This window comes from Patiria miniata, unplaced genomic scaffold (genome assembly GCF_015706575.1).
Source record: "Patiria miniata isolate m_02_andy unplaced genomic scaffold, ASM1570657v1 HiC_scaffold_18, whole genome shotgun sequence".
NCBI classification, from domain to species: domain Eukaryota; kingdom Metazoa; phylum Echinodermata; class Asteroidea; order Valvatida; family Asterinidae; genus Patiria; species Patiria miniata.
This window is the reverse complement of record NW_024037056.1, coordinates 14,172,956-14,188,939: the sequence shown is the minus strand read 5'-3', so window position 1 is coordinate 14,188,939 and position 15,984 is coordinate 14,172,956. Positions and strand designations below refer to the sequence as shown.

Sequence of the window (15,984 nt, the reverse complement as noted above, 5' to 3'; positions counted from 1 at the left end):
TCAACATAATAAATATGTCTTGATAAATTATCCGTCATTTATTTACTCAGGTTAATTAGTCAAGCTATTTTCTTCGATTCACTGATCAATTACAATATCTTCATTGCAGAAATTAACTCACCCTAAATTTACAATTGATACAATCGCACTTTTATTGTTTATTTTACAGAAAGATTTCCTGGAAACCTTGAAAGGAATACATTTTAGGTTTTTGAACTGACTGTTCTGGTTATCGGGAGGCAAAATTTTCTAAGGCTTTATGGGGCACTTCAATAACTTGTTAGGACGTCACAAAGCCAAGTTGCTTTTAGTAAAATCTTGTCCACGACAATAATGTTTTAAAACTTTGCAAGTTTTTGTAGGGAGCTGCTCTTTTCCAAGTCAAGCTGTTCTTTAATTTGATAAAGATATCATGGAGTTTGGAATCAGTGCAAGCTCAATTTGTTATTTTTCACCCTTACTGTAATTAACTTAGACTTCTGTCTCTCTGTCTTCCGGAATTAGTCTCTTCTCGTACAGTTTATCGTAGAACGGCTGCGAGACTTTGATAGCGTGCTGGTACTCGGCAGGCAGTGAGAGCACGTCAACCTGCTTGGGCTGATGACGAACGTTAAAACTGGTGCTCTTGAGTGCCTTCTCGTAAACTCCGATATGCTGCATGAGCTTGAGACTACTAGCCCAGGACTGAGTCACGTTGACCTGTGGATCCCAATCCAGCATGCTGGTGTTAAAAGGAACCCCAATCGCCTCGCAGTAGCGGCGGATCATCTGCTCCGGGTATCTGAGCAGATCGTCGGAGTCTAAGATCACTGGCTCCCGGTCCGTGGTGCTCTTTAGATGCTCGTAGAGATCGTAGAGTTGCTTGAATGCGTAGCCTTCTGGTAGGACATGTTTCAAGATGCTGTAGTATCTCAAAATCGGCATGTTGCAGACATCATAAAACGAGGCCAACGCCCTGGCAGGGTCTCGAATAAGAATCGTATGGATGAACCCATCTGGTATCGAGTCGTAGCGTTCGTCCAAGGAGTAGGCGTGGTCTTTGCCGAAGACGTAATCCTTCTCGTAAAACTCGGCTTCCATCATGGCCTTGACTTTGGCGTAGGAGTAGTCGTGCTCGACCGGTAGGAACGGGGTGTTGAGGAACTTGCGATCGGGACCAAAGTAGTAGGCCGTGGTGTAGGGCTCGTGGACTAGGGCTACGTTGCCTAGACCGCTCATGCATCGTTCGAAGGCCGTGGAGACTGAGCGGGGTACGGTCCACAGGAACATCCGAACGGGCTGGGGTGCGGAGTCAATGCTGGCCATGTTGGAGATATGCCGTCAGAAGATTGCAGTTATGAAGCCACTACCTGTAAAACAATATAACATAAAAGACAGCACTGTGATCGGTCAAGTTCTGTTGCCCGTACGATACCGAGAAGCAGTCGGGGTACTCGTGATGAAACAAGAACACAAGTCATCACATAACAAGTCAATCACAAGTAAATTGCGAATGGGCCTGGAACCACATGCGTCCCTAGCACCATGCGCAAACCATTGCTGGACAACTTGGCGAGCTCTGAACCGATTGCACACTGGATATGGCCGATGTAGGGTCCGTATGGACAAATGGGGATACCTATACCAGACGGCCAAACTACAAACTGTGATTATAGGGAACAACAAACAATGACGCACTTATCGTGCTGCCCAGATCGCCAAATACGTGACCTGTGTACACCAAAGGATCTGGCCGCTGATTGCACTGAGCCTATGCCTCGGTGACAGCGATATATTGGTCAAAACTGTATGCCTTGGTAATCACAAGTAAATCACAAGTGGATTCACGATTCCAGTCACAAAAACAGGAGATGACCAAAAACCAAGGAATTGTCAGTTTATTTGAACAGCTTGAGATGACTTGGATCAATGCAATTGTGATTAACATGAGGTGGACTTGCGATCCAAGTATCTCGACTATACCAAGTCGAGATGCATCGGTACAGGGGTGGCAGGCAATAAGCGTCTGCCATTACGATTGCGAGCTCCAAGTCTGCGACATCTTACGACCAGCATGTGCCTGCTGAAAATTTGGACCGAGGTCCTATAACAGTTTGTTGCTTTTTTCAAACTAAAAAAAAACAGGCGGTGCTACCTACTCTAGTGCACCAATATGAAAAAAAAAACGCGACGAATTTTACTTTACCATTGTCTTGCACCCTGAAGTAAAACATCAAAACTTTTTTTACAATCGAAAAACGTTACGTCTGTATACTGACTGAAAGTTAGAGCATTGCAGTTAACAATAATATGAGGCTTTCCCTGATTTAGAATAAGAAAAAAAGACCACAATAAGGCCAGGAATATCTAATCAAACGCGATATATACCTTCTAGATAACTACAACAATCTCGACGTCCCGCCGGCCGTCCCGGCGTGTGAGTAACTCGAGTAACAAGTCCCGCTAGGACTTTTTAAGTTGAGAACTCTCCAAGGGATGGCAGAGAAAATGGCGACAGTAGGGAGAGATTTCTAGAAAGTCTATAGGCGACCAACATTTCCAGCTCAACCTTTGTGACCGGATTACAAAGTTCTTTTTACAATCTGTATTTTTGTGTAAGGTACCTTTCTCAATCTACCGCCGATAGCAAGAGCACAGGTCAATCCATTGTCGAGGCGAGATGAAAAGATTTATTCATAACCTTTCAAATATGGACCCAATCCTTCGAAATGACGTTCAGCCGTTCCTTTCTGAACCCTTTTCCCCCGCAATATTATTGCGATCGAAGTTTAGGGCCGTGGTAGCCTACATGACCTTTATACTGACCCGTACCCACGATTGCACACTGTTTATCGATAAACGGCAGTTGAAGGACGTAGCAATATTATTTGCTTTTACAGTCTAATACCGTATTATCATAAGCATAATCGCACATTGTCTCTATGCAAATCATTCAGAGTAAATAGTACAACAATAACACGCGACCACTAGGTACAGCGCGTCACGCCACACGCGAGCGCCGCTGTTTACCGCGCGCACTCTTTTGTTGCTTTGACCAATGGGGTTCGCGAAACGCGCGCGCCTCGAAACGCGTGCAACTTGAGCGTATACCACCTCTGCATAAATTTCATCGACAATCTTTAAAAAGAAAATACTCCACTCGACATTCCGAAAGTCTTACCAATAATCTGAAATGGATGTCATGCTATGCTTATCCTTTTTTTTTTTTTTTTTTAACATCGCACCGCATGCAAAGGTCAAGTACGAGCATGAACCAAAGTAATTTATATTGTTTATTAAATTACTGTACAGTGTAATACACAAGGGCAATAGAAGAGATGGGCTTTTAATATCCTAGTTCCGGGGCCATGCGTTTAGACAATGGAAACTGCTGCCATGAGATTATGAATAATATATTATGCCACAGCGATATGCAACCACAAAGGTCAAAATATAGTGATGCATTACCTAATATCAAAATGGAACTCGGGCCATTATAACGTGTTAAATATAGATATTACAAATTTACACAATTGAGCGTGAAGTAAGCGGTGTGTACCAGTCAAGAGAACAGGCAATTTAGTAAATATAAAGCCCATAAAAGAGGAATACATTTCAGTGAGTTGCGCTTTCAACGCGCGTGGCTGAGTTAATATTGACCGGAGCAAATATTTCCTGACCAAACACTATCATCTAATACATATTTAACCTTGGGCGAGGACAGCGAACTATATTTGCTCTCCTTTGAAAATATTGAAGAAAAGAAAGAAAACATGTGTATGGCATGGAAAAGGTCACATGAAAATGCAAGGAAGCCGCAGCTTAGCCAAAAGTCTACACAATTTCGGCAGTGGCATTGGCATTGCCATAATTTCCGTGTTTGACTTGTAATGAATAATTTTTATTATTCAATTAGTTGGCAACTTTTAACTCATGACTCAAAACCGCATGTTTTTATGATTGAAAGTAATAAGAATTTTCTGAAGGGAGGGAGCCTAATAATTTAGAATAACAATTTTGTCAAAACATCTTTAAGTAAAAAAAAAAAAGTAGTCCCATGAAAAGGGCATTAGGCCTAAGCCAGATTTATGTGATAAAATAATATTTTTTTTTAATTTTAAAGTCAGGATCCGACCGTGAGGCCACGACCTCATGTACAAAAATTAATGATAACGCCAACAAACTCAAGAGTAGTTTTCAAGACTTAAGGCCAAAAAACAATAATAGTTCTGCTTCCGGTTTCCCTACCTACCCTATTTTGACAGCCCCTACCCTAACTTTTTTATTGGAAAAATGAGGGAAAAAACCACCCAAAACCATCACTTTAAATTTATACCTTTTCCCTTGACTACATGCAGACGCCTCCATATGATCGTACACAAAAAAAATTGGCAAAAAAAAAAATTCCCTACCTACCTACCTAATTTTCGAATGCCATGTTATCGGCAGCACTAACTATTTTTTTTTTGGCCTAAGCACTCTTTGTGGCGTTAAACTGGTCTAGTTGTATTATACAAGCAACACTGAACCGGGCCGTATGTACTCGCGTTTTACAAATTCGCCCGCAGGATGAAATTTCCCAATCCCCCAATTCCCCATTGAGTCATTTACAAAATGGCTTGGAATTGGCTCAGCATGTTTCAATCTTACCTGGCTATAATCGTCATGCAGATGCACGATGACAATGATCGAAACTTGGCAATCCCCGCCCACAAAGCTGTAACGCAGACAACTCAGAAATACGGCTTCCTATGAAAATACACAAAAGTTCACTTGCGTTATTAAACTTCAGCCCACTATCTAGACTAGATAAAGGATTTCAAAACGGTCAATGCACAACGTGATCCGTTGATGTTGCTGCCACTGAACGAAATGACTCAGAAAAGACCAAAGTTGAACTGTTTAAGGGCATCATCATAAAATGCGATTGCATGATGACACGTACACACAAAAGGCCGGCAAATTACGTGCAAGGTTCCTTGTTGTCAAAATATCTCTGACGTGCTTTTAATGTTACCCCGTGCAGTACACATCCACGGGGTGGCCTAGAATGATGTGTAATTTCCCGTACTCGTGGAAACTCTTATCTCGCATTGTTTCCTGAATTATGACACAACGGAAGAATTCTCATGGCCACGCCCCCAGAAATGAGAACACAAAGCATATGATGATCTAATTAAGTCTATGTCTGATGACAGATTATCAATTGTCTATAGTTGTGGATTTCCAAAGTAAATTGTGTCTTCTAACACCTTTAATTGTCTCACAGGTGTTTCGTCTCTGCGTCTATTTTTGCTATTAATAGAGAGCTTGCACCGAGCGCCCTCACTGTGCACACGCTCTGTGATACGCATTGGTTAATTTGTACTTTCATTGTCACAAAATGAAGTATCAAAACTATGCAAGCTCTCAACGAAATTCTCCACCAAATCGAACTCCCTTGCCAAATTTATTCAGCATCCTGAATTTTAAATTATATAATATTACTGTACGTTGCAACACCGTACTATCCGTGCTACTAAATTACGGGAATTAAACCCCGCCCGTACGGTTAATATTTTCAAAACACTGCAGCACTAGTTCACAAGATATTCCACCTTTCATTTTCAAGCTCACCTCAATAATATCTCAATCGTATATCCACACGTCGCTGACGAAAACCTATTTTTCTGCAACATATTCCTCTGCACGCGATTGCTTTTATTTCTTAAAAAAAAACACCTTAACCTCGAAAAAGCACGAACTTTACTAGAGCCAGACACGATTAACAGAAATATATGGTTATCTTTAGCTGAAATCTACGGGCAGATAATTATTACAATAGGGGCCTACACCACAGAATTAAAAGCCACGCGAGAATGCACAGTAGTTCTCCAACGCTAGGCGTGGTTAATTACATTGTATACGCGTATAATTACATTGTAGTACTCCATGTGTATACATTGTGTACTAACGTTGTATTACACTGTATACTCTCGAACTCATGATCAATACAATGTCATGCTACATTACCTATTATGTGCAGGCACTCACGATCACTTCATATCTCGAACATAATATCGAGTGCTCTGCGTGCACTGTCAAGTTGGTTAACACATCCGAAGTCTACGTGCGCGTGTACAAAACATAATACATGTAGTTGTAAAAATGGCAGTAAAACGACGTGTTTGTCACGTACGGTCTAAATTCAAGTCACCCCACTACACACGTGACCTCGTATTTAATAGATAACAATTGGTTTGCAAAAAAAACCTTCGCAGATATTATGATTAATATGTTCAGATGTGGATACGCACGGATGGTTCCACGATATGCATATCCAACAATGAAATACTTGATACACGATACATTTCATTATTCAATATGGAAATACTCGTACGATATGTATATGCCACGTAAACGACAGCTGTTTGGACATGCGCGCATTTTTTCTGGCAAAAACCCAAAGTGTCGTTAAAAACATATGGGCCACCATTTTTGCTTTAGTAAAACACTGTATTTTGTGGGTTTTTGTTTAGGGATTTAGGAATCGATTCGGTGGATAAGTTGACCTTTGACACATGTGGAATGCGTAGCCACGCCCCTACTTTCAATAAATTGTGACACATGCGCACAATATAAATAGTACATTTTCGCTCAAATAATACAAACGTTAAAATCTTCAAAATCTATAGCGATATCATGCACTTTTAGTTCAAAAAGTAGTTTGACTGTGATAGTGTACAAAGAAAAAAAATGAAACATTTTGAGCTATTTGGTTTAAATTCAGAAATGAGAAAAATACTTAAAATGTAACAGAATAAATACAATGGAATACAATTGGCAAATAATTGTTCTGGTATCGAGCTGAGAACATTTAATACATCAATCCACATGTCTTTTTACATCTTTTATGATTAGATTTGTAACCTTTATTTTTGGACAAAAATATGGTCTGAGGACTTCCGCTTTTGCTATTACACAAAGTCACATAATGTTACACATTTATGTAATAAGACACATCAATGGATCGTATTTTGCTTACAGCAAAAACAAACACCGAAAATAATATTTTTTGTTGCGTAGAAAAATAATAGGATTTTACAGTTTCAAGCTGTTACCTTCGACATCTAGAAAAACAATTCCTGAGCAAACCTTCGTTTTTTCGAGGTGATTTTGAACTCTTCAAATTAAGCCCCAAACCCAGTATCTTAAAATATAAATGAATAAAACAGAGTATTTTGAAAGTTTGATTTTTATTTACAAATATTTTGATTTCAGTTTTTTGAAGGCAAGCAAATTTAGTTACAAAACAAAAGCTCACAAAAATATTGAGCTTTGAACTTCAAAATCTTTAGAAATATTTTAACTTTTCAGTTTTCTTTTTCAATTAAAGGGCCCATGCAATGTATTTTTTATGCAATCCTTGAAAATGTTTCTATTTATCCAAATTAACCTTATTTTCAAATTTCGTTTTGCCATTTTGAAGGGTATTTTGGTGCCTTTTTGGTTTTTACGCTAATGCAAATTTACAAGCTCATGAGCAAAAGTGCGATATCATTTCAGGCAGAAACCTCAATGTTTTAGCCACTTCAGTCCCTGAAGTTGCCAGAATTTTCATTGAGCAAAATTTTTGGTTCACAATTTGAACGGAAAACCCATAAACTGGACAGTGTCTTCCTGAAATGACATCATAGCAACAACACCCTCAGTTGTTAGGAAAAACATGGACTTAAAATAAAGTTGAAAGAAGTGCACTTTTCAATAACATTATCCAAAAAGGGATGTCAAATGGTTTTCATGAATTTTAAAAGGAGTAGAAAGTTGCAAAAATATGTTCCCAAGAAAAATCCACCTCAAAGTCTCTTCACTCAGTGTTGAACGGCCTCAAACAGAATAAAACCATAACCTTGTAATGGCACAGAAATTTAAATACTAAATCTTAATACGGATCATACTAAGCTAACTTAAAATATTCACCTGATACTTTATGTTTACAGACTTCTACCCCTGCTTTCTCCCAAAGTGTCTTGCCTTTAGTCTAAGCAACAAGGTCTTTTTTTTTCTAAACTCACAATGCGTTAAGCAGATGGTCAAACATTAGTCATTGACTCCATCCTTATCGGGGTCAGAAGTGGGATGCACATTACTATGCAGGTTTTGGCCGGTGAAGCCTGCTTCTATCTCCTCAAGCGTCTTGCCTTTCGTCTCAGGAACGAGGAATAAAACGAAGATGACACTGACGACGCAGACACCAGCATAGAGCCAGAATGTGCCTTGCCTGGTCAGTGCGTCCTGTGAGGGGAAGGTGGGAGGGGATGAAAGGTGGGAGGGGGGCGGGGAGAGGGTGATAAGAGACAAAATCAAACAAGAAGCAGAACTGGATACCAGCTAAGCATTCTGTGAAAGTGTGCAATGAATCTTACATTTTACATTAGTCAGCTTTTTATTACTTTTTAAAATAAAAATCCCCCTCCCCCATAAAAAATAACAACAAATCAATACACTTTCCACTTGTTTACTTTGGTTAGCAATATAGTCTAAAATGTATAACATCGCGTACAGATTGGCTGAATAAAAAAGTAAAAAAAAAAACACTGGTTGATTTTTGAGAATCTTGCAGGATAAGATTGAGAGTCAAAAAGAAGAACAAACATAAAAGCTTACCTCAAGTTGTGTAAAAGTCTTGGTGACGAGAAACGCAAACATCGAGTTGGTGACTGTGGCGATGGCGCTTGCCGCGCCCCGAGCTTTCGTCGGGAAAATCTCCGACATGATCAGCCAGGGGATGGGTCCCCAGCCGATGGAGAATCCGATGATGTAGATGATGATGCTGACTAGGGACAACCAGGTTAGGTCTGGGTGGTCGGCAGGGGAAGGACAAACTGTGGCGCTACCGAGGAAATCGCAGGCTGGCACGACAGTTGTTGTGATGTTCTGATTGCCTGTGAGTTGGTAGTAGAGGCCAAAGGTGCCAGAACTGATCGCCATTAGAGCACCTGGGATAACATGCAGATAGGTCACAAGTCCATCACAAGTCTATCAGAAGTAATCCTAAGTCAAATTGCAGAGTTGTAACGAGACACTGAATGTTGTGACTCAAGCCGCGTCGAGTCATTAGGCCAAAAAAAAAAAGTCTCCGGTTTCTGGTATGCGCGCGCGTCGCCGTAGCCATGCGCGTCGGCAAAATGAAAAAGGTTTTTTTTCAATGAAAGATCATGTCTCAAAACCGCCAAACTCACTGGTTTGACTGGAATCCTGCTGCTGCACAGTTTTAACGTGTTTTTAGATGGGGTTATGATCGAGAATAAGCTTTATGTGGCCTCTCTGGACTCCCATATATTTGCACTAAGTTTAGTCGGGCACCATTTGCAGTCATCAGCCGACATTTGAAGCAAAAAAGTCAGGTAAAAAAAAAAAAAAGCCGCGTTGCCGCACCACTTTTTGGGCAAGCTCCATACCACAAACCGGAGACTTTTTTCGTTTGGCCTTATAAGGAAGTGACTCAAGTCACTATATCATAAGTCAATCAAAGTTCATCACAAGTCAATCACAATTCTATTACAAATTAAATCATATCACAACAATATCGCATGTTAATCACAATTCTATCACAAGTCAAATTATCTGCCAATCCCAAGTCAAGTCATAATCGATCAGAAGTAAAAAGCAACAAGGCAATCACAAGTGTAATGTCAAATCATAAGTCCACCATAAGTCAATCCCAAATCAAGCAAAAGTCAAAAACCAATTTGAGAAAGCAACATACCTCCCAGGATGAGTAGAATTTTCCTGCCAGTCACGTCCATGAGTATGACACTCACAAACGTCGCGCCGACTTGGACCGCTGCCAGGACGATCGTAGCCGCGTCGGGAGAGATACCCTGAACGGCCGACGTCATGATGTCCTTGGCGTTGAACATGACGGCGTTGATGCCACTGCACTGCTGGAAAATCATCAGCATGATGGAGATGAAGAGCGGCTTGAGCAGCGATACTTGGCAGAACTCACGGATGGAAAAACTCTCCTGAAATCACAAACCAACAAAATCAATCAAAATTACCCAAGCCTCCTGTGACATCAGACAATGCCCCTTTACTTTTGAAAACTGGAAACTCATGTCATTGTCACTTTGTAATTTTCAGAATCTAAGCACTACAAGTCAGTGTGGAGCCAACTATAGCCTTACATTGGAATTGTCTAACGCGTCCTCTATTTCTCTACATTCCACACCGACGTCCGCGTTGGGTCCTCGCAGCCAGCCCAGCACAACCAGCGCCCTCTCTCGCTGGTGCTGGCTCAAGTAGAATCGCGGCGTGTCCGGCATGAAGCACATGGTGACCACGAGGGCAGCAGCAAAGCCCGCTCCAACGATGGCCAACCAGACGTGGTTAAAGGGGATGCCTAGTCAAAAAAATTAAAATTGACAAGACGAGGTAAGTATAGTCAACATTTTCCCAGAGTGCACGAAATTCTATTGAATTGATTCAGCATGGCTATTCAATGGAAGTCTTTTCATGCTGCTGAAGCACGCATATGTTGCATTAGCCAAGCTTGTTGGTGTTATGGGGTAATCCTATATGAGAGCACTGCCCAGCTCACATGTGACAGCCTGAGTCACTGACTGCTTGACTGACTGAAAGAATGACTGACTGACTCCCAGATTGACTGACTCCCCCGACCGACTCCCCGGCTGACTGAGTCACTGACTCACAGTCTTACTCAGTCACCAACTGACTGACTCACTTTGTATGTCTTCGACTACCTAAACTGCTCTCATACTTTCAGGTCCAGCTCAAACTTCAGTCAAGCCTAGTTTCGTTTCTTACCGAGAGCGTAGGCAACCAGAATGCCGAGGGTGATCATCAGCTGAAAGCTAGCACCAAGCATACCTCGGAGTTGAGGACTGGACATCTCAGCGATGTACACCTGCAACAAGACACACAGACACATTCCAAACAATCTGAGACTCGGTTTCAGAACTGGCGTTTCCACAGTCGCGCCAAATTAACCCTAACCCCATAGGGTATTTTAACTAGAAACCCTGCTAAACGCAGCTACATGTAACACTTGTCAGAATGACATCCCCCGCCCGGTGTTGCAGGATCCAACAGGTCAAAAGTCTCCAGGCCAAACTGCCACAGAGTCTGTGGTCACCAACTGCAGCAGGATACAACTGTGGCATTGTTCAACGGGAGTAGGCATTGTCTCAGAATTCTACGCAACTTCTCCGGAATCTTCAAACAATGAAGTTTGCAAACAATGCTAAAAGTTTCATCACGAAGGATTCTCAGAAATTTTTTTCAGAAACCATCAACTAATACTCGATAGAAAGAAGTTTTTAATGAGATGATGCCTAAGTTCGATGTTTGTAACAATTTGGAGCAATAACATTTTAATAAATGGCAACCATTGGGAAATCACAAGCCCATCACAAGTCCATCACAAGTCCCTCACAAGTCCATCACAAGCCCATCACAAGTCCATCACAAGCCCATCACAAGTCCATCACAAGTCCATCACAAGTTCATCACAAGTCCATCACAAGTCCATCACAAGTCCCTCACAAGTCCATCACAAGCCCATCACAAGTCCATCACAAGTCCATCACAAGTTCATCAAAAGCCCATCACAAGCTAATCACAGGTAACTGAAATGTGACAAAGGCATTCCTTTCTGATTGATTGTTCATCCACTTGTTACTTTTGACTAGACTAAGCTCGCGAACTGATTCATGATTTTATTATGATGGACTTGCGATGGACTCGATCACAGCACGGCTACTTACCGGAGTGACCAGTGTCGTCATTCCGGCCCCTATACCGGTCAGTATCCGTCCGATGTACAGCAACCAGACAGCCGTGCAGGTCGCCAGCAGAACCCAGCCTGCGACGAACGGCAGGGCGCACGTCATGAGGGTCAGCTTACGCCCGACCAGTCCCACGAGAAAACCGGCAATGAGCCCGCCAATCATGGCGCCGATTGTAACAAGAGCCTACGTGACGAAAATTGTGATAGCAAAAAAAAGAAAACAAATAACGTGGGAAGAAAATCTTTCAGGATAAACGATAGTATTTCTATATCTTTTAAAGTCAATTTAAACATTTATCACCTAGCATCCCTTCTGAATTTGTGTTTGGAAGTGTTTTCACTTCCAAGAGATGGAAATTTACAAAAATTGCAACTTTCCTGATAAAAAGCAATTCACCGCTGGCCAAAAAAAAATCCTTTGAAAAAGGAATATAACTATTAATAAATTATAACTAACTATAATTTATAAATAACTTATTAAAACTAACTACAAATATAAATATTTATGTACTTATCATACGGTGGGATGCTAAGCAACTTCTGTTTCATTTTAATATTTTATTTTTTTGGTCATCAAATAAACTGCATATTCCAAAAGTCAGCACTAAGTAGCTGCTATGTCTGGCTTTGTTTCCATAATGCCACTGGATGACATGTTCATTCAATTTCATTTTTTATTTTATGTCTGACGTGATATGCATTGGTAAAACACATGGCATTCCTATTACGTGTACGGTTCACTTAATTGATAATACGATGCACAAACAAGAATATTTTAGATGTAACAGCTGCGGCTATTAAGCGATGAAGCGTAATTATATGAAAAAATATATAGTCCTGAGTTTTTATGGATAATTTTGGAACTGTACAACTGTGGAATTAGTGAATGGGACTCGTTTCAAATTGGTCGTTTATGCCTCGGTGTTGATGGCTCAGTGTAGCAAGGCCATTTGACACCTGATGCACTGTGTTGCATCTGGCAGGGTTAGGATACGTTAAGAAAACTAGAAAGAGACAATTTTTGTTTTTGTTTACCGCAAACCAGGAGACTTGATCCCTTGATAGTATCCCCTTGCTTTGCAGATCTGGATCCGCGGGGGAAGAGTAACCAATCGCCAAGCCCATGCTGAACGCTGCCATAAGGGCACAGGCGCAACACACAAACAGCTTGCCATTCTTCACGTTATTGTCCCGTGGCCTAAGCGAAACAAGACAAACAAAAACGAAAAAAAGAAATGAATGAAAAACATATTGGGACCGTTTCGAACTAAAATTTAAAATAAAAAAGGAGTTCTACCACACCCGTTACTGTTTTTGGCCTTTGTGTAGTTACGGGCCACTTTTTAGATTTTTAGAAAGCCCACAACATAAGCTTTAATTTGGTATATAATAGAGCTCCATAGCCCCTCCTGTTCTGGAGATATGATGTATTTGCATATTAATTACTTCCTTTGAGTTCAAATTACACAACTGAGAAAACAGGCTTTGAAACAGCTGGCTTTGTTGTAGAACAACAGAACGATGCACACAAAATGGTTGTTTTTTCCCACTTTGTTCATCAAAATCAACATTTCTGTGAGTGAAACCTGAAACTGTAGGTATTAAAAATGTCATTCATGACAAAAAATGAAAATCACATTTTGACGAAATTTTCATCCTCTCAATGTTGAGTGGGCCATTCATTACACAATAATGCTCAGCGCGACTTAATACCTTTTTTTGTGGTCACATTTAAAGCCGAGGCTTAATTGTCACATTAATGAAAATTAATCGATCCAAATCCTAAACAGCTTTCAAGTTCAAATCGCACCTTAAGTCACCGGTTGCCTGCTTCATGTCTTCACTGGTGACCAGCAGTCCCACCCTCTGCTCTGCGTCATCCGACTGCACGTTTTTGGTTTTCATCGACTTGCAGTTGGATTCCTTAACGTGCTTATGTGACCCAGTGGCAGCACAGCAAGCAAACCCAATACCCACTGCTGGGTACCGGTAGGCCTAGAGGAAATTTCTGTACTCAAAATCTCAAATCATGGAAACTCTCATCTCGCATTGCTTCCTCAAGTTCCTGAACGGCGAAGGATTTTTGCAGTCACACACCCTGAAAATAAGAGCATTAAGCATACGACAATCAAATTAGTTTGACGACAGATTTGCAATTTTCAATATAGTTCTGTGGATTTTCATAGTAACTTGTAGTTGTACTGTCTTCGTCTCAAACTGTTGTTTCAGCTTCCTCCTCATTATAGAGAGCTTCCAGAGCGCCCCCACTGTCGACAAGTCTTTGCTCCTCTTTAACACGCATGAGTACGCACCTGCATTCCTAAAGTTACAGTTGAAATACGAACAAATGATATACTATGTGAGTCGTTACATTGTCATTATTTGTTAAGGTGAATGTGCCTAGCTGTTTCCCTCACCCCTCCCAAGACGTGGGGATTGCTACTTTTTGAAGTAAAGAGACATACCCTAATCCCCGGAAAGATTCCCATATCTGGCCATCACTTATTTTTCCCTTTAGTGACCTATCAGCCATCAGAAAGTGATAATAATCATAAAGAGCCAAATTTAGCAGGGTAAAAATATTGAAGTAGGCTATTTTGTAATTTTTATTTTACTGAGAATACACTTAGAAATTTCGCAGTGGCTATCGTTACGGCAGCCGTAACGCATTTCCCATTTTCTATCGTTACGGTAGACTGCAACTTTTATAAAAACATGAGAAGAAAATATAAAATTAGAAGGAAAAAAGTGAATTTGAACGTTATGAAATTCGGACTTTATTTCCCTTTTAAAAAAAATCCTCCAAAGCCTCAGGTTAGAATTTAGAAAAGGAAAAAATTCGAGTGCAAAACTGAGATGCGAACCCGCAACCTCGCGGTGCAAAATCCTACCCTCTAATATCAACTGAGCTGTCGCACTGCTCGCTAAAACTTAGGGAAACAAATAATTATATACCTGCGTGCGTATCAAAAAAGTATCGTAGAGGGCGCTAAACAATGGCTGCCGTAACGATAGCCACTTCGTAGAAATTTTCAGACCACGTCTCATACTCACAGTCGGATTGTGCACAGGGTGACAAATGATGGCCAGATAATGAGATATGGAAATCTTTCCAAATCCCCACCCCTCAGGCAAACATTTAAGCATGATTTAAGTGACAATCTCCGACATACATGGGGCACACGGGCACACTTGTGATTGCATGCTATACGCCGCCAATGGAATGTGTACACAGCCGTGTTAGATTTGACCTCAGCGAGGTCAATTTGTGCACTACACGATTGCACACAATGATTGTGGCACTGCAAAAATACAATAAAACAGTCATGAGCATGTCTGCATTTACCTTAAAAATGCAGCCTTGCAGGCACTCAGGTCGTATCGTTAACAAAATAACATTACAAGTGTTGTTGGCGTGTACTGTCGATAACATCAAGGTCATACAATGAACAAACAACTTGAAAACATCCTTACTGTTTTACTAAAATTATTCAGTTGTAAAAACGACACGTTGACGTTAAAGCGCAGCACACGTACATAGTCTTGGTTTCGGCATAATATGGTTTCGGTTACTGTATTGTACTGCAGCGATTCACCGAAGTGGGCGCCCTTAACAAACACGCCAAGCAAGAACCGGAACCCCGCAAAGAACGTCTTGCACCAAGTCTAGTCACCCACTGAGGCGCATGACCTCGTGCTAGTAATTAGATTAATTGGTTTGCAAAAAAAAAAAGTCCTTCGCAGAAATGATCAAATTACTTGTAAAAAACAACCCAAATTTTGAGCTGTTTTGGTTTAAAGGTTGCATGAAGTTAATTTTTCTGAGGAATATATTTTGTGCAACCTTATTCCTCTTTAAAACGTAAAACAAGTATTTGACATCTCTTTTTTGGTTAATTTTATTAAAAAGTGCACTTCTTTAAACATTTAAAATTGTCCATGCTTTCATGGGCAACTGAGGGCGCTGTTGCTGTGATGTCATTTCAGGAGACACTTCAGTTTAGGGGTTTTCTGTTCAAATTGTGAACCCAAAAGTTTGCTTATTGAAATTTGTGAGAACATTTTGCCTTATTGTCTTTGGCCACACAACGTTGCGTGGCCAAAGAAAAGAAAATTTACGACAGCGACTCGGATATCCAAAATTTTTGCAACTTTTGGTGCTGAAACAGCTGTAACATTGATCTTTCTGCCTGAAATGACATCACACTTTTGTC

The 15,984-nt window shown here is 40.7% G+C and overlaps 2 protein-coding genes across 5 annotated transcripts; both read right to left on the bottom strand.

Annotated features, from left to right (window-relative positions):
- Positions 1-6,324, bottom strand: LOC119724751. Of its 4 annotated transcripts, none has more exons than XM_038195951.1 (3): positions 5,992-6,323; positions 4,630-4,728; positions 1-1,349 (listed from the first exon to the last, which is right to left on the bottom strand). In XM_038195951.1, exon 3 carries the CDS (start codon positions 1,303-1,305, stop codon positions 472-474), a length of 834 nt encoding a protein of 277 aa, XP_038051879.1. In that variant the 5' UTR covers positions 1,306-1,349; positions 4,630-4,728; positions 5,992-6,323; the 3' UTR covers positions 1-471. The 4 variants fall into 4 exon arrangements, with proteins under 4 accessions (XP_038051879.1, XP_038051880.1, XP_038051881.1 ...); XM_038195952.1 differs by lacking the exon at positions 5,992-6,323 and adding an exon at positions 5,596-5,965; XM_038195953.1 differs by lacking the exon at positions 5,992-6,323 and adding an exon at positions 4,925-5,560.
- A 1,246-nt stretch (positions 6,325-7,570) lies between these two features.
- LOC119724747 (solute carrier family 2, facilitated glucose transporter member 8-like) lies at positions 7,571-15,322 on the bottom strand. Its single transcript, XM_038195944.1, has 9 exons — positions 15,117-15,322; positions 13,581-13,868; positions 12,806-12,968; positions 11,748-11,954; positions 10,789-10,888; positions 10,149-10,363; positions 9,728-9,986; positions 8,626-8,957; positions 7,571-8,253 (listed from the first exon to the last, which is right to left on the bottom strand). The coding sequence occupies exons 2-9, from the start codon at positions 13,673-13,675 to the stop codon at positions 8,059-8,061; spliced, it is 1,566 nt and encodes a 521-aa protein (XP_038051872.1). The 5' UTR covers positions 13,676-13,868; positions 15,117-15,322; the 3' UTR covers positions 7,571-8,058.
- Positions 15,323-15,984: the final 662 nt, after the last annotated feature.

Excerpts from the sequence above, each read along its gene's own strand:
- LOC119724751 (XM_038195955.1), bottom strand. The coding sequence starts at position 1,305 with ATGGCCAGCATTGACTCCGCACCCCAGCCCGTTCGGATGTTCCTGTGG.
- LOC119724747 (XM_038195944.1), bottom strand. The coding sequence starts at position 13,675 with ATGAAAACCAAAAACGTGCAGTCGGATGACGCAGAGCAGAGGGTGGGA. Across the intron at positions 11,955-12,805 it reads ATCAAGTCTCCTGGTTTGCG|GCTCTTGTTACAATCGGCGC; the intron begins GTAAACAAAAAC and ends TTCGTCACGTAG. Across the intron at positions 10,364-10,788 it reads TCTGGTTGCCTACGCTCTCG|GCATCCCCTTTAACCACGTC; the intron begins GTAAGAAACGAA and ends TTTTTTGACTAG.